Source organism: Amyelois transitella, chromosome 6, assembly GCF_032362555.1.
Source record: "Amyelois transitella isolate CPQ chromosome 6, ilAmyTran1.1, whole genome shotgun sequence".
Lineage (NCBI taxonomy): Eukaryota > Metazoa > Arthropoda > Insecta > Lepidoptera > Pyralidae > Amyelois > Amyelois transitella.
The window spans coordinates 12,762,091-12,788,392 of record NC_083509.1 but is presented as its reverse complement, the minus strand read 5'-3'; the positions used below and the strand labels follow the sequence as shown (position 1 = coordinate 12,788,392).

At 37.9% G+C, this 26,302-nt stretch overlaps 1 protein-coding gene across 7 annotated transcripts; it reads right to left on the bottom strand.

The window, feature by feature from the left end:
* Positions 1–1,870: 1,870 nt before the first annotated feature.
* Positions 1,871–26,240, bottom strand: LOC106132038 (MOB kinase activator-like 2). 7 transcript variants are annotated; one of them, XM_060944544.1, is made up of 6 exons: positions 25,706–26,240; positions 14,832–14,886; positions 6,283–6,440; positions 3,555–3,776; positions 2,500–2,696; positions 1,871–2,111 (listed from the first exon to the last, which is right to left on the bottom strand). In XM_060944544.1, the coding sequence occupies exons 2-6, from the start codon at positions 14,846–14,848 to the stop codon at positions 2,022–2,024; spliced, it is 684 nt and encodes a 227-aa protein (XP_060800527.1). In that variant the 5' UTR covers positions 14,849–14,886; positions 25,706–26,240; the 3' UTR covers positions 1,871–2,021. The 7 variants fall into 7 exon arrangements, with proteins under 7 accessions (XP_060800527.1, XP_013186803.1, XP_060800526.1 ...); XM_013331349.2 differs by lacking the exon at positions 14,832–14,886 and having other exon boundaries at positions 25,706–25,779; positions 26,109–26,195; XM_060944543.1 differs by lacking the exon at positions 25,706–26,240 and adding an exon at positions 18,611–18,683.
* Positions 26,241–26,302: the final 62 nt, after the last annotated feature.

Sequence of the window (26,302 nt, the reverse complement as noted above, 5' to 3'; positions counted from 1 at the left end):
TTGTATTGTCAGCTGTCAACAATGACAATCAAATCTGACATATTGCTTCTCTTTTTTCTGTAAGGTACCTAGCTACTAGGTTATTTAGAAAAACCTTGAAATAGATCATACATAAATCACGACTTTCCCGGGGTAGGCAGAGACCACATTTTTCCACTTGCCACGATCTCTGCATACTTCTTTCGCTTCATCCACATTCATAACTCTCTTCATGCAAGCTCGTCGGTTTCGGGTACTCTTAACGAAATAGATTTAGATTTAAGAGATCTATATTTGTAAATTGACGTCCAATGAAAATGCTGCAGTGTAGTTTGTTCCGCCGCTTCTTCTACACATGCGCTTTGAAAGCGGTAGTAGTTATAATTATATGTTAGTTATGTGACGTCAATAAGTGATACCTTGTTTCCAATTTTGAAATATCCCATATCTCTTCCACCGATGACGCCAGTATAATTTTTTATTCTTTCTTTAATACATACATATACAGGGTGACTTTTAATTCAACTGCATAAATTTAACTGTTAAGTGTACTCATCTAAAGGATATTTAAAAACGTTAATAGAAAAATATCAGCTCATATTTCAGAAAGTACGAAAAAAAATAAAAGTATCAAAATCCACGATCCTAAATACGTCATATCACCCCGGCCGGCGGAAAAGCGACGCGTAAGATTCAGAGGTTAACGACACAATTCATTCAGCTGAGCGATCCCGACAACTTGATCTTGATACTACTAATTTTTCAGACATTTATTTACATGTTTAGTTTATAATTTCTTTTTGTAGTATTGGTCTTTAATAAAGCGTGTGACGTAGTTTTTGAGGGTTTTTTAAACGTGAAAATGATGACATTTAAATAAAAATAGGCTCAAACGGCTCAGAAGCATGGGTATAGTCTATGTTTAAAAGGATGCAGTTGTTTTAAATGTCACCCTGTATACATAAAATCAGGCCTCTTTCCCGGAGGGGTAGGCAGAGACTACATCTTGCCACGATCTCTGCATACTTCCTTCGCTTCATCCACATTCATAACTCTTTTCATTCAAGCTCGGCGGTACTCTTGACCTGACCGTTTGCCAGGACGTCCTTAATTTGATCAAGATACAATTATTCTTTCTTTAAGAACGTAGAAAAACTATGGTAGATTTAACTGCTTACCATAGTTTTCCTCTGGACTTTTAACACTTACCTTATTCAGGAATAAACGTAAAATAGAACGCTTATTTAATCTCATTGTTGTCGTGTTAGCTTGCGAAATTTCAATAAATAACGGAAAGTGAAGGAATACATTGTAAATTGTTCAAAATAAACAACGATGTAGTATAATTGGATCAATGATATCTCTGTCAACGTAAAAGACGTAAATACTGTGTCTACAGTAAAATATTTTTTTGTCTATGATACAATTATGACACAGGCCGAATCACCGAGACATCCAGACAGGTCACCTTTATTTTCCACGTCAGTGAGGTCTCCCTTGGAATCCCAACCAATATTATAAATGCAAAAGTAAAGTTGGTAACTCTTCACGAGTTATCTACTGAATTAATGTTCTTGACCAGTTATCATCCAGACAGGTCACCTATATGTATATAGTTTATATCCTGGAGAACTTTTCATTCTTAAAATTCCCGATTAAAAAAAACTGTATTCATTTGTAGGTGGCGCCAAATTCGTCGCCTTTTGTAGGTGGCGTTTAATTCGTTGCTTTTTATTGGAGGTGATAATTTTGTTGTTTATTTATTTATTATTATTAAATTCGTAATTCGAAGCTGTGGGTAAAAGCTCACAAGACAACATCTTATATGTTCTTTAAAAAATAAGTATAGTATCACGAATGTGTGAAGTTCAGTGAAAAGAAAACAACAAAATTTCAATCATAAAGCTTTCAGTTTATTAGTTTAAACAAATATCACTTTTATTTACAACCAAAGCGATCACAAATTATAGGGTAAACTAAACGTAATCACCTAAAACTACTTAACAGATGGAGCTATGTACAATAGAGTTAACAACGTGCGCTCAGGCGGTGGCGAGCGGCTGCGTGACGACGGGGTCGCGCTCGGCGTCCGCGGCGCCCAGGCGCAGCGCCGTCTCCAGGTCGCGCAGCACCTGCAACGGGACGAGACCTTGGCGTACTCGCATACAGCCTCCCAATAATGTGTTGCTTTTAAACGGAAGCCAACTTTGGGAGGAAGATAAGTCGACATTTTTATAGTTCACTACAGGTCGCCCGCGACTTCGTCCGCGTGGAAACCCTATCATTACGTAACAATCAATCCTGCCGGAAATTCCGTAAAGCGGCAAAGTAGCCTATGTGTTATTCTGGGTCTCCAAATTTCATCGTAATCAGTTCAGTAGTATTTGCGTGAAAGAGTAACAAACTGCCATACATACATACATAGTCCCAAACTTTCGCATTTAAAATATTAGTAGAATGTTTAATGAATAACTTTGTTTTTGCTATTTCTGATGACACCTTGAAGAAAGTGTGCGTCACCTCGGTCTCCTTGTGGTCCAGCAGCGCGAAGCGGCGGTCGAGCGCGGTGAGGTGCGCGAAGGTGAGGTGCAGGTGCGCGTGCAGCCGCAGCAGCGCCAGCTCGCGGAAGTGCGCGGCGTACAGGTGCGCCACCACGTGGAACAGCAGCCGCACCACGCGCCGCACCACGCTCTCGAACCCCGCCGGGAACTCGTTCGCTGCGGACAGCGTGCTGCTTGACCGCCCGCCGAGCTCGCGACCCTAACCGATGTTGCCCGAAACTAACCGATTCAGGCAACTGGATGCGTAACCATGATCGATCCAATACCGGTTAGGTTGCGAAGGTTAGACGGGAGTCGCTTCGTGGAAAAACCTGACTCACCCAAACCAGAATCCATAGTCAAAGGCATACCCCGTGCTCCTCTCCTCGCAACCGGGACAAAACCAGGAGTAAGATGAGAGAAGACGATGATCATTGAGGCGACACACATTTGTTGTCGCTGAGGGTAACATACCATTGATATGTAAATTGACGGTGAAGTGGACTTCAGAGTGGCAGTGGGATGTGCCCCTGGAGTGGCGAAGGTAAATGCATCAAGAAACTGAAACGTTGAGGCTCCTGTCCGATGTCGGCGAAATCCGAATTGTCGATCGTTGAAAAGATTATTGGCTGCTGAGAAAGTGCCGCGAATGCAGATTTTCTGCACGGGTGTCAATCTTTCCAGTGTTTCATCTCAATAACACGCCAGCTTTTACTTGCACCATTTACTCCGTACGTACTCTTGTAACTACCGTAAAAAGGACAGGCCTAAATAAGGATTAATAGACCAGCCCCTTCTACCGGCATTCTGGGATTACATACCCTCACGCCAATTTCCCAAGCTACTGTTATATGTTAGGTCAGGTTTTCGTCAAGAGTAGTATTTGAAACATTTTCCAGTAAAAAGGTATTGGCAGACAGACAAACGGGTAGTGATCTTGTAAGAACTATTTTTGAAACAAGAGTACACTCACAATACAAAATTTGACTAACCCAATTGTGGTTAAGATGCCTAATGCAACAGTGGCCAACTCACCATATTTAGTAGGAAAAATAGTTTCGTCATTGACCGTCTTCTGTGTGTAGGTCATGACGTAGTCCACGTACTGCGGCGCGGCGACCCGCGACTTCTTGCCGCGCTCGTCGTACCAGGCGTAGGTGCGGCCGCCCGGGCCCGCCATGTCCGCGCACGACGCCGCCGTGCAGAACTCCGACACGGTGCCGTACAGCAGGTTCACGTGGTCGAATAGCGCCAGTGCTGAAAATTATAACACCAACACTGTACGTCTTATAATGCATCTATTTCTTTGCTCGCTTTTAGGGGCTTTGGTAGAAACGTGAATATAAAAAATTAAATATTAAGTAAAAAACGTGACGATGGTACGGAACCCTTCGTACACGAGACCGACTCGCATTTGGCCGGTTTTTATTTCTATATTATAAAAACTAATTGTACAGCGACGAAGTTCAGTGAGGTTAAGTGAAGTGAAGAAGTTACTCGTAAATGCAAGTTTTATAAGAATAAGATCAAACGAGTCGCGCAAGTTAACGCGAATTTGTATGTGATTTAATCAGCGCCACCTAGTGGTAACGCTATTTCCATCCATTTGATCGAGTAAATGTGAGACATGGCCCGTGCTTGCCCGGTACAAGCAGGACCTGCGTGTTCGGGAGATGAACATGCTGCACTGGATGTGCGGATATTCGCGTAGAGACCGCGTGAGGAACTCCCATTTCAACGGCAGCCTTCATGTCCGTGATATAAGCAAAATGTAAGAGAGCCGCCTACGCTGGTTTGGCCACATCTTGTGGAAGCCTGCCGTATATCTGAGGAACAGCAAGGTTCAAGTAAAAGTCGCCGGCATAGTGGAAGGGACGGCGAGTGGAAGTGAATTAGGCCCGAGGCATTGAGGTGGAATTTGCAACTGGGAACACGCAAAGATTAGAGAGAAACATTTCGTTCGTTATCGGCCAATACAATGTTAATTCTTTTGTTAACACTTACAGGCAAGGCAATAAACAGATCACACAAAATGAAGAAGAGTTAAAGGGAGTGTGTGTTGGTGTTTTTCAAATATCATTTATTTTTTGCTAACTTGACGTCTAGAATAAACGCCAGAAAGTTGATGATATTTGGCGGCCTCAGTGGGGCCGCAGCAGTGCGGTTCACCGTAACACAGTAAGTCCCGGGTTCGAATCCCGGCCAGGGCATAGAAACGAACATTCTCTTATTAGCCCCAGGCTCGTGGGCATATATAAGTTTTCGAAACACAAATTACTTAGAGGCTAACGCAATCTGTGTAATTTGAACACAGATGTTAGTTTAATTTTATATAATATTAAGAACTTGGACTATGAGAAGTCGCGGATGAAGTTGTATGCCAAGTAATGATGTGCAACAATCCCCATGACGTGGCCGTGGCGCTTCACACTGGCGGTGGGCCGGTGGGAGTCCCATCACACGGTGGGAAGAGGGGTAGAGTTGGTAATGCAATACGCTTTTCTCAGTAGCCTCTGCGGCAGACTTGACGGAGTTCTTTCGTTTTATTGGTTTGTTTTGGCAGATTTTAATTAATAAATAAATTTAAATTAATAATATTTTTTGGTTGGTGGAAGCGGAATTACCTATAAATAAACTGACCTCGAGGTTTAAAAATGTGCCATTCTCTGCTTTAAAACTGATGGTTTGACGAGTAACAAGAGTTATGATTTTGACCTGTATGTATGTGGGTATCGATGTTTTATCTGTTCTCTCATAACATCATTATTAGATAAATGAGAGTCGTTGGAAGCCTCTTTTTCGTCTGCTGGTTATAGGCTACATGCCGTAACGTTGAATTGATTACAGCGCCCTCTAGGGGACTTAAAGTAAAGAACTAAAAAATATATTTACGGTTTCCTGTGGTATCAAATGAAAGAGCTTTCATAGCACGTTTCAAATTATAAACATTATTAGTTTTGACTTACGGCTTTTCAATTACTTGATAATTGCAAGAATTTTTAAAATCTCTTTTTCACATAGATTTCAAGACTTAGATAATTGTAAACAATAAAACCTAAAATGCTATTAAGGTCTGCTCTGCATTGTTATTAGGTATACCGAACACAAATTCACATAAATCCAAAATATGTTAAAACAAAGTTAAAACACGCTCTTAAAAGTACGAAACAAGAAAAGTTTCAGCTGAAATTATGCGGCAAACTATTTAAAATTTACCGACTAAGTATTAACATTAAACAAATTGAATAAAGATGGAAGGAAAATGATAAATTTTGCTACTTATACGTTTTATCTTATCTTCTTATCAACAGGTAAGTGAGTATTGATGAAACGCTTGAACTGTTTTTAAACGACCTCAGGTAACTTCGCTAAAGGCGAGACTTCAAGGATAAAGAAAAAGGTGTATTTCTTGTGAATACAAATAAACCTAACATAAAATAACGAATTTTGTATAAAACCACGTTACACGACATGAAAAATATCCTTTAATCCGACTCAACGTTATCAAAGAAGGAACTGTAAAAAACACGGCGAGATAAACAAAAAGCTGTTGTCATCATGACCGAATACGCAGTTAAATTTACACATAGGAAATAACCCAGTTCATATCCCGACCGAGCACACTGGTTCGTCACCGTCATCACATTCATCGGTTTTCATCACAGAACTTTGTCCTTACTTAAGGCTTACGTTCTAATCAGATGTTGCGTTGAAACGTTCTACGGATAACTTCCCAGCACGATATCAGAAATAAGATACTCACTGTGAGAAGCAAGCCACTCGTTGTAGTCCAGCCCGTGCGGCAGCTCCACGAGCTGTCGCATGTCGAGCTCGGGCAGCTTGCGCTCCAGCAGCGCCTCCTGCAGGTACAACTTGGGGTCTCCAGCTGGCTCGCCTTCGCGATCTTTGCGCCGCGCCTTCCTGGAATGTGACAAACAATTGATTTAATTTTTATTTCCCATTAGAGCCGTAATTCGGGGGCCGGTTAGTCTCTTAAGTGGGTCTGTCTATTCTTAATCTAATGAGATAAGATCAAACTATACTGGTGATTTATTACGGAAACAATATTTTTAGATGCAGACTTCGACTCAAACATTTGAAACCAACAGATTCGATGACAAAGATCAAGAAGGTTTCGTGGAAGTCACGCTCGTGTGACAATGATTTTAAAAAACCGACAGAGTTCGTGTATTGTAGACTTCCGTAATTGTCCTTCACAATAAAACATTATATCTAGAGCGGTAGCTAAGCAATTTTCTATGGTATTAGACCTACTCAGTAGTAATTTCCTTTTGAATTTACTTATGATACATACATACAGTCTCGTCTATATCCCGTGCGGGGTAGACAGAGCCAACAGTCTTGAAAATACTGAAAGGCCACCTTCATGGCTTTATGATGGAATTGGATAACTGATAGAATTGAGATTCATATAAAGTGACAGGTTGCTAGTCCGTCTCCTAAAAGAAGAATCCCATGTTTTATAATCTTTCACATGTTTCACGTGGATGTCGTAAAAGGCGACTAAGAAATGGAGTGGTCCTATTCTTTTTTCTATTGGTACCGGGAACCACACGGCTATTTCTATTGGTGCCGAGAACCACACGGCTTCTTGATTTCGGAAACCAAAACTTAAGTACCTATTCCAGGTACTAGGTATTTTGGTGTCCGTAGTTATTGGAACGCTTATGTATAAGGTCGTTCGGGATTCTAGTCATCGAAAGAAGACGAAGAAACTAAATATTTGGTGTCTGCCGAAAACGAAGGTCGCTTACTGTTGATTTTCAGGCATCAAATGCATTACGCTTCGTGCTTTATGTACCAATGGAAAGACAGCCCCTCGTGACCACAAGTATATGCAGACGTGCTTCAATTCATATGCAATACGTGTGATTCACATTCTAAGGAATCGTTGACCTGTTGTCATTTAACGGACAAGCCGGATAGTGACAATACCAAAGAAATACGATAAGGAAATTGAGTCATACACCAAAACCTAAGTTACGGTAAGAAGTATAACTAGGAACATATTAAACATACAAATAATTTTAATCGAGTCTCCTATTCAAGTTATCTACTTTAATTAGCTAAAGTCAAGGTCGCACTTTTATTTAGCTTCATCTGTCAAACTCATCGTCCGAATGTCCAGCCAATGAACGCTCACCTGAATGGGACTACAGAATACAAGTATGACGGCAACGAGAACAGCACTCCGAGCACCACCGCGTGACACATCGCGATGACGAGCGATAACTAATGGCGGCAGGCCCGGCCCGCTGCCCACCACCACGGCTACCACGCATTGCGTCTCGTTCGCGCACGCCCACCACTAATCACTCCGTCTCCCTCATACGACGCGCCAAAACGCCTGGCGATCGCGAGAGTTCTACTTGTCGCCCACGCTTTTAATACATAATGCAAACAACAAAATACTAGTTCATATTTGCCTCATCATGTCAAAACAAAAAGTTTACTAAGGTACCAATACTACTACTAAATACTCAAGTTTTCGCACTAGATCTGGTATTAAACGCTCAAATTGACGCAAGTCTGTATTACGTAAATACCTACCTAAGCTTCAAAATAGATTGTGCAATATTATATTCAATGATGCCATTGGGTCCATTCCAGTTCTCGGACTCTCCTTCAACTCTCATACCTATATTATATAAAATAATTCAAGGTTGTCAAATTTAGACCAAGGCTGGCTAGCACGGCACATAGAATTTTTGAAACTAGACAATAGGTAGGACCTAGAAATGACCCATACATGACATGACCCATACACATATACCTTTTTTGTTTGTTGTCAATGTTTATTTCATGATATAAATTTTAAAAAATTAATATTTATTCTTACGGAAGTGACGTCAGCATGAGGACTGTTTTTATACGTGAAATAGCTGTTTCCAAGAAGAAAAGGAGAAACTAATGTCAAAGTGAATGAGTGACAGCCGTTGGGGACTTTAAAGATAACAGCTGGCACTTCATACTCTTCTCTTGCTTCTATCGTAAAGTTCTATCTTTGTCGCCCCTACTTCACGTAAAATACAACCTGACCCCAAGACCTGACGTAGGAATTATATTGGATTTTTTTTTTGGTTGACGATGCTGGCAAAGGAATAACGTAAGGAGGCAGAGCTGTGAGGTCACACATAGCTTTTTTATATATAAATTAAAATTATTTAATTATTCTGCAGGTAAGGTCCCTAGTCTGCAGGGTAAAATAAGTATTTTTTTAACGGTAAGTTGTTTACCTTATTGTCCAATTACTTGTCGAAAAATAGCATGCATATTTACCAAAAATTATATGAGTATCTTTAAGTAAAATATAAGTGTTATTGTCCAAAAAAATTAATCAACTTCATACACATTATTTTACTTTAAAGAGAGATAATTTATTAAGCAACAAGCAAGAAAAAAGCCTAAAAAAGCCTGGTGGGTTCTACTTAATTTATTAATACATCGCTCATTGAGTACGTTCAACACACCAAACAAATTACATCATTTTGTTATTGATTCATCATCGATTGAACTTGAGTTGGTAAATTGGCTGTCACCTAAACATTTATAAGGGCGACAAGCAATGTCATTTTATTGGTATTGTGCGAATGAAGCTTTTAGCCTACTTATTTTCGCATAACAATATCGCTTACATACGTACAAATATTCACGCCTATACCCCTTACAGGGTAGACAGAGCCAACAGCCTTGATAACAATTAATATATAAACTTGGGATTTTAGGCTATGGGCTAGTAACCTGTCATTATTTGATTCTCAATTCTACCATTAAGCCAAACAGCTAAAAGTGGCCAGTCAGTCTTTTAATAATGCTTAATTCGTATAATAATAAATATGTATAAATAGCTTATTTCAACTGCAGATTTCGCGGAACCTCTAATTCATATAATACAGACACAAAATGAAACAAAGACAGGAAAGGTTGTTAGTTGTTAATGCAATCAAATGATGTTAATTGTACATGTATAACGAGGCTGGTCGCACGTGACGTCACATCGCGCGATGTTGGACGAAGGCCACGCTTATCTCATGTGAAAACACAACTCTACAGTAAAATAGTAGTTATTTAAAGATACAACAATTTTAACCAAGTAGGTATTTTAAATCTCTTTAAAATACCTACTTGGTTAAAGCTTCTGCATTCTGGTAGGTACTTTTAAGTTTGCAAACGTTGTTTTTATGCGATCTTCCATTAGTATACATAACAAAATGTGCCTTTGGTACTTTTGTGGGTGATAATAGAAAATAAGTAAATTGTAACGAAGTATTGGGTATCTGCTGTTAGTTGAACAAAAAATCTTTTAGAATTGTGAAGCTAGGAAATAGATCAATTGGAACGGATTAATCTCAGGAATAAAGAGCAGTGTGGAGGAGCACATTGCCGTTGCTTAAGATAGGATTTGGTCCCGAACAAACTTTTGCTGAAGTTATGAATAAGCGAGTCATGAGTGAGTTACCTTCTATTTTTAAGATATGTAGACTTTTGACGTTTTGGGCGTCGTTTCTGGAAGTCTGACTATTAGTTCCAAATTCAATAAATCAGCCCAGCAGTTTTTGAGTTCAATTATTATAAACAAAGGCCAACATATATAAAAAAATAGTAAGCGTTCCTTTATCACATTTACATTAAGAATACTTATTATATACCTACTTAAAAAGAAGTTACGATACTAGTGTTGAAATAAGTGAAACTCAACCTCTGATGGACTGTTGCTCGCACCAAAACGAAACAAAAGCCTACACAGACTTATACCATGTACGCCGGGCTAGACACTAATTGCAATTGCATTTCTATGTGCTCTGCTCGACCTTGACTGGCACGATGTTTTTGAGAATATTTTCTTCGATAATGATGCGAAGTTGGCAATCAATAGATTGGCCTCGAACAGCAACTCGCCAGCTCAGACGACACTAAAATCAATAGTCGTTTGTATATTAATTTGTCCTTCCTTATTGTAGCCATTGCGAATCGTCGTGTCGTCTTCTTCGAAGGTTTTACAAAAAAAGTGGTAATTTAACTTCTGGTTACACTGAAGATGTAATAGGCTTGTGAATATCCAGTTAACTTACTGGAATGCCCAAAATACAGGACTGACGAAAAATACTTTAAACATTGATACATTTGTATGCAAAAGACCCATTGCAATCTACAGATGACAGACAAATTAAAACATCTGGAATTGACCAAATTCATAACATATAATAAGCACGTAAATAGAGCAAGATAGGTTCCGTCGAACTGTTTCAAGTCAGAAAATATAATATCCGTTTTTATGTAACGGTGGTGTTAGTTATTATTTAATTAGCCTCCAAATAATTGTAAACAAAAATAAACTACGGGGCGTTAAGGCGAGCACTACAAACAAGCTGAACCACAATGTGACTCCACAATCGTGCCGCGTAGTTGTGATGGCGCGCTACTTTCTCGAAGAATATTTGCGGTGGGTATCTCAATTGTATATATCGCTATAACCAGTACTCTTATAACGAAATATTAACTGAGGTTATCAAATTTTTTGTACACTGCAGCTTAATGGCGAGCTAGCCTAGCTAGAAAAGTATTTATATCCTCACTGTAAGTTAGTAAATGAAAACATATAGGTACATATTATTTTATTAAGTAATTTTCTCATCGCAGCATTATCAAAAAAATTTGCAACTGTCCTTATTAACTGTTCATTTCGTATGAGTCTGTTCTATTTGAACGAATCAATGTACTTTAATTACCCACAAAAATTTATTTCTTATACATATTATTCAATAGCTGCATCTTTCTTTCCTAGCGTAGTTTGTAAAAGTAATTCAAATGGCTTATGAACGTAGGATTCTTTTTTTACACGATGACCCAGCAAGCTGTCAATAAATACGTACATCTCCATATATCCCAATTCCAAGTTTTGAGATGCATATGTGAGAATGTTTAATGCATAAAATGTGATATTTATTTGATTTTTTGATTATGCGTGAACAAAAGGCGTATTTCAGTTCTCGCTTCAAACTTGTTATCAAAATAAAACAACCTAATGGCAGTTTAAACACAATTGGGAGAACACCAGGCTATGAACAAAATTTAATTTATCTAGGACACGGCGTACTGTCCCGTTACCAGCAACCAGAGGTTACTAATGCCATGACTGGCGATACACTGTGATCCACTTGTGACAGTGGTGAAGTGCCCAAGCGCTATGAATAAACCCAGATCAATACAATCACAATTCATAGCTTAAAGCTTGGTTTCTATCCTTCTTGCTTTATATAAAACTGCTTTTTCATAGTGATACCGCTGTGGCTGTAATTCGATTTGGTGAGGTTTTATATATTGAACGGTGATCGATAGCGTTGCTGGTACCGCTAGCTGGATGCCGTGCTAACGAGCCGCTCGCATGCACTCGGCACCATACGCGGCCTACTTGGCTTGTGGTGATAAAGCAAACGTGACGCAAAACGCGGATATCAATAAGTTGTACTTTACAAATGGCCAGCCTTGATATTACTGTGATATTTACTTAATTAAACGTGATTTCTGTACAAAAACATTGCATAACTGTCGCTAATTGGATGACGACATATGTAGTTGTAGGCAAGTATCTAATAGTAATCATTAACAGTTTCAGAATATAACTAATTAGGTATACAGATCGACTGATCTTACCTTAAAATCATACTCATACTTTTTGATTTCGGATCAATAATTATCTTACAGGTAAGGTAATAGAGACATTATAGTAATAGAGTCGAGAGAGTCTATCTCTCTCTCTATTAGAGTGGTAGAAGGAGAGATGAGTAATAGTCTTATAGGAAAGGTAACAGGAGCACTGAACACCACACAAGACTGGGTAAATTAAATAACGGTATTGACGAATTTCGACGCTCTAAAAAAGGATCAATTCATTAATTCCAGGTGACGCGCCACGGTAAGCCATAAAATCTTGCGAGTATGCTTATAAACTCCTCATCAAAAGATTATGAAGCTTTCTCACTACACAATGTTCAGGTGTAAAATCATTCACACACAAACAAATTCTGAGTAAAGACCTCATAGTTTGAACAATTTTGAATAGACAACATTTCTTTTTTTTCAAGACCCCAAGCAAAAATAACAATTTCTTCATTTTACTATTCTAGAGCCAAAAATATAAAATGTGTTTTTTTATCGCTTTATTTTTGAGAAAAATAATAAAATCCAATGTCAGAGCTTGAGAGACGTCATCTCTATGACGTAGAGAAGTTAGTTACATATCGTAATCTTCTGCTGCTAGCTTTAATTCATCAACTAAAGAATGAGTCTTTTTATCAGTTAACTGTCAGGGAAAATAACACCCTCAAGCTTAAAAATAAGCTCTCGTCAATTTTTGATTTTGTGTTCATGTTTAAATCAACATTCTTACTTAATTAACAAAAAATAAAAATAAAATAACAATTCATAGGTGGTTTGTATAAAAACAACTGCTGTCAATGTCAATAATGTCTAGTTAATTTGTTTTTAAAGACTAAAAACGTTGACAAAGTTATGAAACTATAAGTTCATTCAGATGACGTTATTGCGTCGTCTAGACCTTTTACAATGAGCCAAATTCCAAACATAAAATTTAATGAATGTTAAAAAATAAATAACAATTTCTTCATTTTACTATTCTAGAGCCAAAAATATAAAATGTTATGGCTAGTTGCATATAAAATTATAAAAAAGAATATGTAAGAAATATGAAATGTAAATTCTTATTAAACACACATTTCAAGTAAGTAAATGGGAAATTTTGTAAAGCCAACCAACATGTAAAGCTTTAATATTAAATAAACAACAGAAATAGGTGTAGATTTTCCATTAACCTCATAAAATATGTACATGCAACGGTATGAAAACTTGAACCATCAATGTGTTGATCTAGAAAAAAGTCCGGTGGTACCTATAAGTGGTAGTCTTAGCGATTAGCTACCGAGGTTAGCTGAATTTGATATGTTCCCTTATGTATTTATTAAACAGACAAAAATCACACACCCATTCATCATGCACCGGAATTTCAAACTACCCAACATTGTTTGTTACAACATGAAAAGGAATTGCAGAAATATTCTTCCCAAGAAAATTTATGTCTATTCCAAAGCAGAAGACCCCGTCGGATATTGTTCAAAATGAAAGGTGGTATTAACGAAACAATACAAATGAATTGAGGTCAAATCACCGTCGAGACCGCGGCTCGAGCGCGCGGAAACCACGGCAGGCTATCTAGACCGTGTCATTGCGAACCGCGAACTCACCGTTACTTAACACAACTCCCGCTTCGCCCTACCCTCGCAGGACTAAATTAGATGAAGATTGTTAAAATAGAGATTCTCACAGCACAGTAGAACCAATTATTTAATTCATTTTTAGTACGAACTTACGCGACAAGTCCTCCTAGGAAAGCGACGGGTCCGCCTCCAATGAGCCTAATTTTTCGATGACAAGAGTCAAAGAGCGAAAGCCTAGCATGCGGCGGCGGCGGCGGCAGGCCCACCATGCCGCCCGGGCCCGGCGAGCGCAGCATGCTCACATGCCCGTCAAATGCGAGGCGATCACTCACTGTATCACACTGCAACTAGCCAGGCGCGAGCGCGCTACTACAAACAGCTGTGAATGCGACCGCTCCACCGATGCCGAGCATCGCAACTCGTGTGAACAGGACGGCGGTGCGCGGGGAACTGTTCCACTGGCAGACAGAACCGACTACAGCAACTCTTCCACCCGCTCCCGCCCCACGGCACCGCATTACATTACCACTTACCTTGCCGCACCCGCACCACGCCACACCGCACCGCGCTGCTTCGCGCTTGTTTGAATAATCGTCAATCCGTCCCCACTCCCCACTATTCTACTACTTCTCATTGTCAATGCACATTACCTTTGACCCAAATTATTCGCCAAAACCGAAAAATGACATTTGACGATAAAATAACATCAAGTAATCGATTCACCATCAGCGATAAAAGTTATTACCTGCCCATTTACGTACGATATTTCTTCTTTCGATTATTCGTTTACAATATTCCTGCTGGGACAATGTTATTAAAGAAGAAATCAATTTTTCGTGTTTTCTAAAACGACGAGATACGCGCAATCTTGAAAGCAGTGTACATTTGCAGCTACGTTGTATGTTGGACGTACTACGTAACTAACAAATGCAATGCTGTAAGCAGAAATAAATTTTGCTTCTGCAAATAACAGAGACGGTTGGAGTAACGTAATGAAGATGACGAAAAAGGCATGGAAGGAATAATTATATAGAAGAAAGAATACGCTCAAACTTACCACAAGCAGTCCAGCATATCACAACGATACGAAGCGAGGCTAACGCCGCACTCACCTGTAACAATATGTGCAGCAGTGAGCCAGGAATCAGGACCCCAGGTTCACGACACTTTTAGTGCTTGGATGATGACTATGGGTCAATATCATTTGTGCCACCTTCACACATAAGTGTTGACATCATATTTGTTAGCACGTGCGCGCAAGTCGCCCCCCGATACCGTGTGGTTATACAAGATAATATTTAAACATACGACACAACTTACAAGTGACCTTGAAGAGAATAAATCTTTAGGCTATTTATTTAAAATACAAACTACATGTTGCCACATTAAACTGTTTACATATATTATGTAAAAGCATAATTTTTCTATTCATGTTAATTACCTACCGAAGTAAATATGTAGGTATTATATTATAATTAAACTGCAAACAAAAATACGGTTTAATCATAGATATTTACCGCCTTCATGAGTATTAACCATGTACCAACTAGGAGGAGACGCTTTGTTAGTAAAAGAAAGAAAGAAGAAGCCATTGCTCATACGATGCAGAAAAAGGTCTCGATAAAATTTGCAATTAAGATAAATTCATCCATTCCGCTGATCGTTTCCTATACAGGTAAGGACGTCAGACGGCACGCGGCAGTCGCAATAGTAGATAACAATTGTACGGAATACAATATGTCAGGCGAGTGGATCTAGTGCCGTGGTACAGCGGAGACGAGGATCGAAAACTACCACGAAGAACATTGCAGAGCATTGTGCAAAACAAACGAAACGAATGATTCAATCGGACGACGAGCGCCGCCGACTGCCGCCGAGCGCCGCCATGCTAACTTACCTACACATGGTATAAACAGTTTCGTGACGAGGCTCCGATTTCCATTGTTTTAAAAGTATACGATAAAACAGCTCGTTGTAACGGGTTGTTCATTGTGCGCATTTATGGCCACGAGTTTACCTAGCTGACCTCCATACGATGCACGGCAGATTTAACTTGCGTGGTTTTTATATCTGGGGTAGTCATTTTAAATTTAGATGTATTTTATCTTATACCCATACATATTTTTATGTATACAAACTTATAACATTTTCCTTAATAACGTCAACTTCACAATTATCCAAATTTAAATAATAAAATTTTAAATGGGATGTCAATTTTAAACAAATTGATTTACGTACAGAGTACACGTACCTAGTTTCGATTTGAACCTACTACAAATCTTAACGAGGTTCCTGCGCCAAGCTCAAGCCGGATGTTTATCATTCGGGTAATCATCAGTCCTATAAGCTTTCTCACAAAGTACTTTCTTTGCATACCCTTAGAATTTTTGGTAAAGCATATAAAGAACCGACCGAATGTACATTAAGTTAGTTTTATTTTCTGTCTCCGTGACTTTGCTAATGTCTCAATATCACGCCCAGTAAGTATGTAAGTACATGAAAATTACCTATGCTAAATATGATCAGATGCGGATTTTTTTATGTTCACATTGGCACATTAATATTGTAAAAAATACTCAAATTAAAATATTTGACAAAAGCACTAATGTGATAATTGTGAATATAAAACATAAATATTTAAATAACAAACGATGATGGTCGGAAACTTTGGTTGGTTGGCGAGTCCGACTCTTACTTGGCCGTTTTTTTTTGTACAGAGTACGTTTATGTGTGTTTTTACCAAGCCCCAGCAAGTAATATATCCTGCCCATCATAACCATAATCATCACAAATCTTACCTTTCAGTCTTGCGCATACAACATGTTTGATGGCCGTTCAACTTATTCCCGACGGGCGATTCATACTGTCCCATTATTGGTTTGAAATTTTTATTGCCATAGCATTTATAAAGAACGCCATAAACAAGAAAATGATATAGATTTGAATTAGTCAACCGTTTAGGTTTAGTTCTTGAGAAACTGTGTTGATGCAGATAATGGTAATAAAGTAAATAATAAATAAATAAATATATACGGGACAAATTACACTGATTGAGTTAGCCTCGAAGTAAGTTCGAGACTTGTGTTACGAGCGAGATACTAACTCAACGATACTATATTTTATAATAAAAACTTATATAGATAAACATCCAAGACCCAGGCCAATCAGAAAAAGTTAATCATATAAAAGTTAGTCACGAAAGGTTCTGGCTAAAAATTACTGCTTGACATTGCGCACGTTTTGCAGAGCTTGCAGCATCCACGCATTCCCTGTAATTTCCTTTATGTGGACGTGTTTACTTAATAAATTAAAGATCATAAACTTAATCAAATTTCATAAAGAATAGCATAATGGAGGGTGGTGGTGGCAGAGGCTACTGCCGCCACCGCTGCAGTGGGCCAAGGTCGGCGACGCCGGCCGGCAGCCGCAGACGTATCGAGCGGGCCTGCGGGCTCCTCGCCGACGTCACGCCTCACTCACATCACCTCGCCGCTAACAACCACCCTGCGCACATTTTCAATTTAAAGCGGCTAAATAAAACCAGGTAGGTCCTCAATTAAAGCCACTTTGAATATTCAATTTCAATATTTTTTGTCAGGCAACGTCGTCCATAATACATGAGTTGTAGGTAGGGTAAGTGATACCTCTATTAGAAAAAATATTCGTCTATTATTTTTATTGCACACATTTTGAATACACCAGACCAGAGGATTTAGAAATCTCAGCCAACCGACAAAACTTAAAAGAACAATAAAATGGTAGCAATGCAAGGTAAACAAAGCAAGTGCGGCAAAAGACTGCAGGTGTAATCCAATTAGTGGTGTATCTTACAAACGGCGATATTACATACGTATTAATACGTACGTTTATCACAATAATACAATGAAATAAGATGTCTCCACAATATGCATGTGGAAGATGCATCAGATAGAAGAATGTCAAAATAATGTCATTTTAGCCTCTAATGTAAAGAAAGATAAAAAGTGCTTTACAAAAAAGAAACGAGTAGTTTAGGGAGTGAAGGAATCCAATCAAGATTATTAAGAAAGTACTAGCAACCCGTCCCGGCTTTGCACGGGTATTTTTGGTAAAAGTTTGCCTTGAATGACAATAAACTTAATTATTTCTTTGTAGAACTTAAATAAACTCGCTTAAAATTCAATTTTTTTTCCCGAATCACATTAAATTTATTTTGATTAATCTGCCTGAAACGAAATTTATTTCAAAACAAATATAGGCACTGCATATGACACTTGAATAATGTAGCTGTCTAATGGAGAATTTTTGAAATCGATTTAGTAGTTTTTGAGTTTATTCTTTACCAACATACAAAAATACAAATCTTTTCACTTTATCTTCTCTCGCCAATAATGTGGATTTCGACTTAATCGCAATGAAAAGTATTAAAAAATACAACTATTAACTTTTCTAAAAGTTTATATCAAACAGTTTATATCAATCAATATACCTATCTATCAAATACTCGTACAAAATAAAAGGCTATCTACCTAATTTTGTTTTAAAGAATTTTATTACATATAGTTACGTCTATATACCATGCGCGGTACACAGAGCCGATGATCCTGACAAGTGTCTGAAAGGCCACGTTCAGCTGTATGGCTTTATGATGAAATTATATTTTGTTTATATAATTTTCATTGTGATTACTTGGTATATTTCGTAGTATATTTTAATTTTTATACAAATAAATACTTTAGTTTATTGTCAATCATAGCAAACTTACCAAGAAATACCCGTGCAAAGCGTCAAGGCTTATTAGGGTTATTACAAGGGTTATTAGTAAAATATAATAAAATGAAACAATGTTAGACCCACTGCGAACGTGCTGTATCACTATCACGGAGGCGACTCGGCCCAAGCAGAACGTGATCATTCAATTTATCGTAACAATTATCGAAGCTAAAGTATTTTTCCGCGGTTTATCTAGTAGAGGTAAAGTTTGTTAGTTAGAAGTTAGTCTTCGGAGACTGAACCTGAAAAAGGTACCAAAGGGCCTCTTCATGTTGGCTTCGGCCCTTTTTTTCAGATAAGACGGTCCAAACACGCAATCTAGAAAAAAGTGCATTTTGCCAAAACCTCTTAAGTCAGAAATATGAATTGCATTTGCAGGGAGTCGGGATAGATAGCAAAGTGAGTAGAGTTTCTCGAATGCAATTTAAGCAATAAGCACAGAGGCTTATTGCGACTGTGTGTCACGGAATATACTATATATCGATCAATATAGTATGTTGAAAGTAATTTGTGTGAGCTTTCTACACATATGCAGTACATCTACATATTTAATTTGTTTTCAGGGTTCCGCAGCCAAGAGGCAACAGGCAAATGTCCGTATGTTACAGCCAATTTATTCGGAGACTTAATACTTATAAGACGTAAGTAAGAAATAAGAATATAACGTTTAACATTCGGAAGGTGTATTCGATGAGGCGCTATCAGCTGATTGCGCTATTTTGTAAACAAAACGAAACTAGCGCCGCTGTGTGGCTCAGAAAAATATTCTAAATATGAATAAATATTTATGAGCCATACAGCGGTAGATATTTTAGCAAATTTTCAGCATTTGCGATGATCGTTCTTACACCATTAATGATTAAACTAAGAACAAAACTAGTGTTATAGCTATATGGCAGCGTTTAATCAAATGGTTAGCTATTTATTTAAACAGCTATTTTCATCACATGGCTGCGACATTGAGATTGCCAAAACAGATCAGGCAATTTTTTTAAATGAAGTATTTGCTTCTTTTTACTACGCTTTTATTAGCTTGGGTTGTATGTATGTATGTATGTATGTAACGGAATCTTTGAGCTTAATTTTCACTGATTTCTAAACGTCTGATCAACTTGAAACTTTGCACACGTATCAAGGACCGATGACAATGCAATATTTTGATAAGAGTTTCTCATTATCCTTATTAAAACTGCCAGGATTAATAAATTCATTTTTAGATCCTTCGTATGAGAGTAAGAGAGACAGAGATAGCACCATTGCCAGTAATCTCTATACAAGAAACCAAGAAGTTCTGACGTATAAGGAGTCCAAAAAGATATGTAATATATTTCCATATAATGTTACTATTAACCTGAGGCTTTTTTATTTCATCGCATCGCTCCATTTAGAATTACCATTAGAAACAATAGTAGAATTAGTAGAATATTTTAAAACAATAAAAAATATATAAGTAATAAAACAAAAGTAATAAATGAAAATTGAACAACTAAATTTACAACAATACAAGAATAAAGTTACTACCTACAGAACTTTGTGATATTTAATACGTATTTAACATATTAATGCAATTCTTGAATTAACATTAGGTATCTTTTGCCTATTTATAATAGCAACACTGTAATACTCGTTTAAGAAATGAGTGACATTTATTTATGTCAAATAAGTTTTGCAGTAAGTTTCGAATTCGATTAGAAAACCTGTAAACTTTCTTTCTGTTTTTTTATACCGGTGCCTGTGTATTTACCTATTTGCACTTTGTTTTGTGCTGATAACTTGTCGTTATTTGTAGTTTGGAATCTTTCGTTGAGTCGAGCTTTGTTCTTCCGGATATTCGTGTGATTTTATCATCTGAGATTGGACTCTGACTGTGTTCACTGTGTTGTGCAGATAGGACTCCTGTAAAAAGTACCTGATTATTTGAGATAGGAGTCCCAAGTTTGTGTTTGTTTTTGTGAAAGACAGTTTTACAACAAAAGTGCCACGATGTCTTCCGATAAACATTGTTGCGTTCCTGGTTGTAAAGGCAGTGGAGGTATGTTTGAAATATTTTTGTTCCTGTATCAATCTGCCTCTTAATCTTGTGGTTTGATTCCTGGCAAGGCCACAATCGAAAATTATTATGTTTGCTGGATAGTCAAAAATATTATTAACAGTGATTTATCACTATAAAATTCTTTTCAACTGGGTTTAACAATCATCATACATACATATAATCACGTCTATATCCCTTGCGGGGTAGACAGAGCCAACAGTCTTGTAAAGACTGATAGGCCACGTTCAGCTATTTGGATTTAAGTTAGAATTGAGATTCAAATAGTGACAGGTTGCAAGCCCATCGCCTAAAAAAGAATCATCATTATGAGAATATTATGAGATTTAATCCAATCAGGCCACATATAACTTTAAGAAAGTTAGTTGTGAAAACCTCTGGCGATGGGCTCGGTTCTATCATTAAGCCAAATAGCTGAATGTGGCCATTCAGTCTTTTCAAGACTGTTGGCTCTGTCTACCCCGCAAGGGATATAGACGTGATCATATGTATGTATGTATGTATGGGCGCATTGTTGCGAAAGTTTTTTCTAGTAAGATAGTTATACTAGAAGTGTTAACTTCCAAAAAATAATTGTATAAAAAAACTAAAAAACTACGCGTTTTATTGCTAATCGAACTAAAAAATAGAAAATAAATAATAGTTTAAAAAAACTAAAAAACTACGCTTTATTGCTAATCAAACTAAAAAATAGAAAATAAAAATTAATGACAAAGGAATTATAAAACAGTAGTAGTAAGTCGAACAATCAGTTATAGTCAATTACCTCTGATTAAAATTATAACAAAATTAAATTTATAAACAAAACAATTTAAATCTGAGTAAAAAGCGTGGGGTGCCTGATGTAGTAAATATTAAAATCATTCTATTAGCATATATTTATGACAAGAGAGTTATGAAAATGAAGTAAAATGCACCCCACGCTTTTTACTCTGATTTAAATTGTTTTGTTTATAAATTTAATTTTGTTATAATTTTAATCAGAGGTAATTGACTATAACTGATTGTTCGACTTACTACTACTGTTTTATAATTCCTTTGTCATTAATTTTTATTTTCTATTTTTTAGTTTGATTAGCAATAAAGCGTAGTTTTTTAGTTTTTTTAAACTATTATTTATTGCAGTATAAAAAGACTTTCGACGCTCTAATCTGACCCGGAGGTGTAGGCAGAGACTACATCATTCCACTTGCAAACCTGCATACTGCTTTCGCTTCAACTCAACAGCTGAACGTGGCCTGTCAGCCCCTTAAGACTGCTGGCTCTGTCTACCACGTAAGGGATATAGACGTGATTATATGTATGTATGTGTATATTTTAAACTTCGTGAAAGAAGAGAATTGAACTAAACGGAAATTGATTTGAATAAAATCGATCAAGTAATTTATGAGATAAAGAGATTAGGTATTTCGACGAAACAATAATGGCAGGTTTTTTTAAAGCATAAATTGTTAAGTGGCATTTTAAGTATGTACCTATCTATTATATAAATTATTTGAGTATTGTTTTGTACAGATACATGCATATGGCACACAAGATAATGGCGGGTGGTGGCAGTGGGTGTGACGTCACACAGGTGTAGCGATATCAAATGCTATCACGATAAGTGCGGTGCGCGGCTCGCGGCCTCCGCGCCGGCGGCGACGGTAACTGGGTCGCCGCAATCGCAGGCCGCGCGGCCGACTGCGCAACACTGCTGGAGCCGGCTCTAGCGACAGCCTCCGCTTTACTCGCCAAGGCTAAGGTAATGAATCACAATAACGACGTTTAGTTGCTGCTTATTCATAAGAAAACATTGATGTTTCGGTGGCGCATACAACTGGTTGGAAACCGAATTACATATGATAGGACAAGAAACGAAAGACAGCACATCCGCGGTAACAATTAAGAAGCACCTGCAGAAACAAGAGACAGTGTCGTCGATGTCTGTGGGCAGCGCGGCGAGCGGCGTCGGCGTCGCGGGCGGCACGCTGCGGTACTTGACGTGCAGCATTCGGCGGGCTGCGCGCGCGCCGCTACGGCGGAGGATGCCCACGGGCCAGCGGCGTGCGGGGCTCTCCTCCTCGCCGCTGCCGCCGCCCTCGCTCATCCTGCGTATCCAAGACTTCACTAACATGCACAGTAATTCACTTCACCGGTGCCGCGGTCGGCGACGCGGCCGACCGTACTTGTCTCGCTCGAGAGAACGTCGTCGGTTACCAGCGGTGCAGCTCGCAAAAAACCGACATTCACGTTTGCGCGCCGCTGAGAACTGAAGGCGGCGGCTACAGTTGAGACAAGCAGCGCCGCGTCACTCGTGCGCGGTGACATCACGTCTTATCATCTCGCACCTGAGGCAGCACGGCGGCGCTCCCCGCGCCTCGCACACTACCGCTTTCCCCACAACACTGACCAAAAATGTGTAGCATTAACGCGTTAAATGACAATATTGTTTACTCAAATATTCAACCATATTGATCACGAGGAGGATCTAATTATCCTTGGGGTATGAAATAAGAAAACCGAAAACGCGAGAACGATATTAAGACAACGTGAGTCTCCCGATGCAATGTCTTTTATTAAACCATGTAAATCCGTTCATCTGTTTGCTTCAGTGAAATAAAACTCTACAAACTTTGTTTATAAACTTGGGATTGACAGTCTTTCCAAGAATGTTGGCTCTGTCTACCCCGCAAGGGATATAGACGTGATTATGTGTATATGTGTATCACCTGAACAAACCAAGCCTATGAATTGAATAACGGTGAGGATTGAAATTTGGTGAAAAGAAGGCTGCTTCAAATCACGACAAGGTTACCATTACCACTAGCTTAAGCAAAGTGTCAAATGCATATTCCATAAAGTGAACAACTGAAATACCCAAGCAACTGCGTTTGAGTCATAGGCTGCATAGTCTGTGTGAGCATAAATACCGTAATATTTAAAAAAAAAACACCTGATTAAGTTAAGACTTAAAAGAGTAGAATAACAGTAAAGGTTTTTTACATAGAATTCACTATTTTTCAATAAAATTTCAGACTTTCATTTTTATGGTTTCTTAATACTAAGTAGTTATACTGGGGTCCCAGTTATATTTATTAGGTAACTATTTAAAGAATAAAATAAAAATTAATTTCAGATAACCCCTAATCTAAGTTCCCTATTTAAACAATTAAGAAATAATAAAAGAAACTCAGTCTTAAGGTACCTTAGTATGTTTTCCTCCTGGCTTTAGAACCGGTTGCATCCTTACCTGGAAAGGAGCCCGGGGTATGCCTTTGATTATCGATTCTGAATTGGGTGAGTCAGGTTTTTACACCAAGTGTGACTCCCGTCTGACCGACGCAACCTTTGCAGGAGAACCAAACCTGTTTCCGATCGGTCACAGTTACACATCCAGTTGCCTGAATGTGCAGGTTTCGTCAAGATGTTTTCGTTTAGTATTTAAACTAATGTACATAAATTCAAAATTAGTCATTGGTACTTGCCCAGGGTGGGATTCGAACCTGTGCCGTTTTGCGCCACACGCATTTTAACTGGCACCTTACCGATTCGACTTATGTTTTATTGTATTTCTTACATTTACTCCATTAATTATGTATATTTTTTATCAAAAAATTAATACAGACATACAGCAGAACAAGCCCTTTCAATCTTTTCGAGACTTTTTGAGACAGAGCCAACGCTCTGTCTACCCTGCAAAGGATATATATGTAACAAAAGTGTGTATGTATATAAAACATACTTCAAAAACATTAAAAAGGTAAAAATATTTAATATTTTTATTTTAAGCCTTGATGTGATTATGTTTGGCTCATAAGGAACTTCAAGGGAAGAGCTATCATGCCACAGAGCTACACTCTTTGCGACACCACAGCTCTCCAGAACAAATAAGTTATGTTTGTAAGACACAAACATATCTCTACAGTGGCCACATTCCAGCAGGCCATGGAGTATCTTCACTTTGTTCACAGTAATTACATCTGTCAGTTCTGATTATTTTCACCAAATGATAAAACTTGTTTCATTAATTTTTTATTAATCTGTCATTCCATTAAGTGTTCTTTTATTTGATACTTAACCATCTTCCAATTTTTTGTCCCCCTTTGAAAACCCTACTTACAGAAAATGATATATATAGATATTTTGATGCCTGACAATATTTTTTTGGTCAATCTTAAAGATTGACCAAATATTAAAAACATTGTTAGGATATATAGGATAGTAAGTTTATACTTACAGCTGTATAGAGCAGCTTTCCACTTAGTAAGAGTTCATTTAAGCATTTATACCTATAAAATACATAATCTACCAATCAACTTTGATCAAGTCATCTTTTCAAGACTGTTGGCTCTGTCTTCCCTGCAAGGGATGACATGATTATAAGTAAGTTTATGTAACTTAGGTCAAAAACAAAAAAAAATTTTGTAAGTATGTATGTTTGTAACATGATTAATTTTCAGCCATTGGTCTGTCAAACAAAGAGAGGATTTGTCAATAGAATTTTAAAGTTTGTAGGGCATCAAACTTATTCACACAATTTTTGGATATTCACAATTTTGTAAAAAAAATCCTTAAACAGTGTTCATGCAGTCTAAGTATGCAGCAAACAACTAGTTTGTAGTATAAGAGGGCTATGATCCAATACCAATCTCTTCCTGCATACCTGTGAGATGAGAAATGAACTGTGAAGCAGATTGGTGTGTATATTTAAGTTATGTAATGATAAAATTTCTGAGGATGAAGGAAGCCTTTGAACAACACGATGCTGTTAAATCAAGAGTGCTCCTTACAACAATACACAGGGTTGCTGCTCCTACTACAGCTAGCTGCAAGCTCATGCAGCCAATCATTCAGTCATCATCTAGACATCTCAATCAGTTTAACTTGTGATGTAGAATATTAAATATTTGCAATATGGGTACTACTCAAGCTGGTGAATTCCAAATACTAAATTTTGATTACTTACATTCAATACAAATTATACAGACATATATATTAGAACTACCTACTTAGATAAGAGATAAAACAATAATGTTATTGTGATATCAACAACAGCTGTGGGACATATTTACATATTTAGTGCAAACATAACAGGCACACAGCTCGCAGATGTCGCAGCTAGGCTGCACTGCAAGGAAGTCACTCACCCCATGAACCAGTCGACGGTGTCGCGCAGGTACTCAGGTAGCCGCTCCAGCTTGAAGGTTTTCTTATGTGGTTTCTAAACAAAAATCAACACTATTTCTAGTGCACTGATTGGTTTAGCTGCACCAAAACATCGATTGTCCCATTTGCACTTCACAAATAACTGTACAAACATCAAGCAAAGTCCTATGCTTATTAGAGCATGTCACAGTCAGTAAACTACCTCCAACATTAAATAAAATTTTCACAGCAGCTGAGAAGAGTTCGCCATATTGCGCAATAAGAAGAATAATATTTATTTTTAGTAAGCTATTCCACCCTTTTGCAGCTATGTTTTTGGTGGGATCTACCCTTTCACAGCTATAGGAGTAATTATTTCCCAGTTTTATGAGGATTTAACGATACCTAAATTATGAAATTAAACTGTTGAAGTTATTCATTTGAGTAAGACATAAAAAGGCACAGTTTTATATTTTTCAATCCATGAAATGAAACGTTCTAAAACTGATTTCTTTCTCTACGTTTGACGCGTTTGACAAGCACAGCACAGTGACATTGGCGTGAGTGATGTACTCGATCATACATACATACATAAAATC

What these genes read in the sequence shown, in the direction of transcription:
- LOC106132038 (XM_013331343.2), bottom strand. Translation starts at nt 22,692, where the DNA reads ATGTTAGTGAAGTCTTGGATACGCAGGATGAGCGAGGGCGGCGGCAGC. An exon ending in TATTTTTCCTACTAAATATG is followed by an intron (nt 2,697 to 3,554) that starts GTGAGTTGGCCA and finishes CGCTGTCCGCAG; the next exon opens with CGAACGAGTTCCCGGCGGGG. An exon ending in TGGACCACAAGGAGACCGAG is followed by an intron (nt 2,112 to 2,499) that starts GTGACGCACACT and finishes GTCCCGTTGCAG; the next exon opens with GTGCTGCGCGACCTGGAGAC.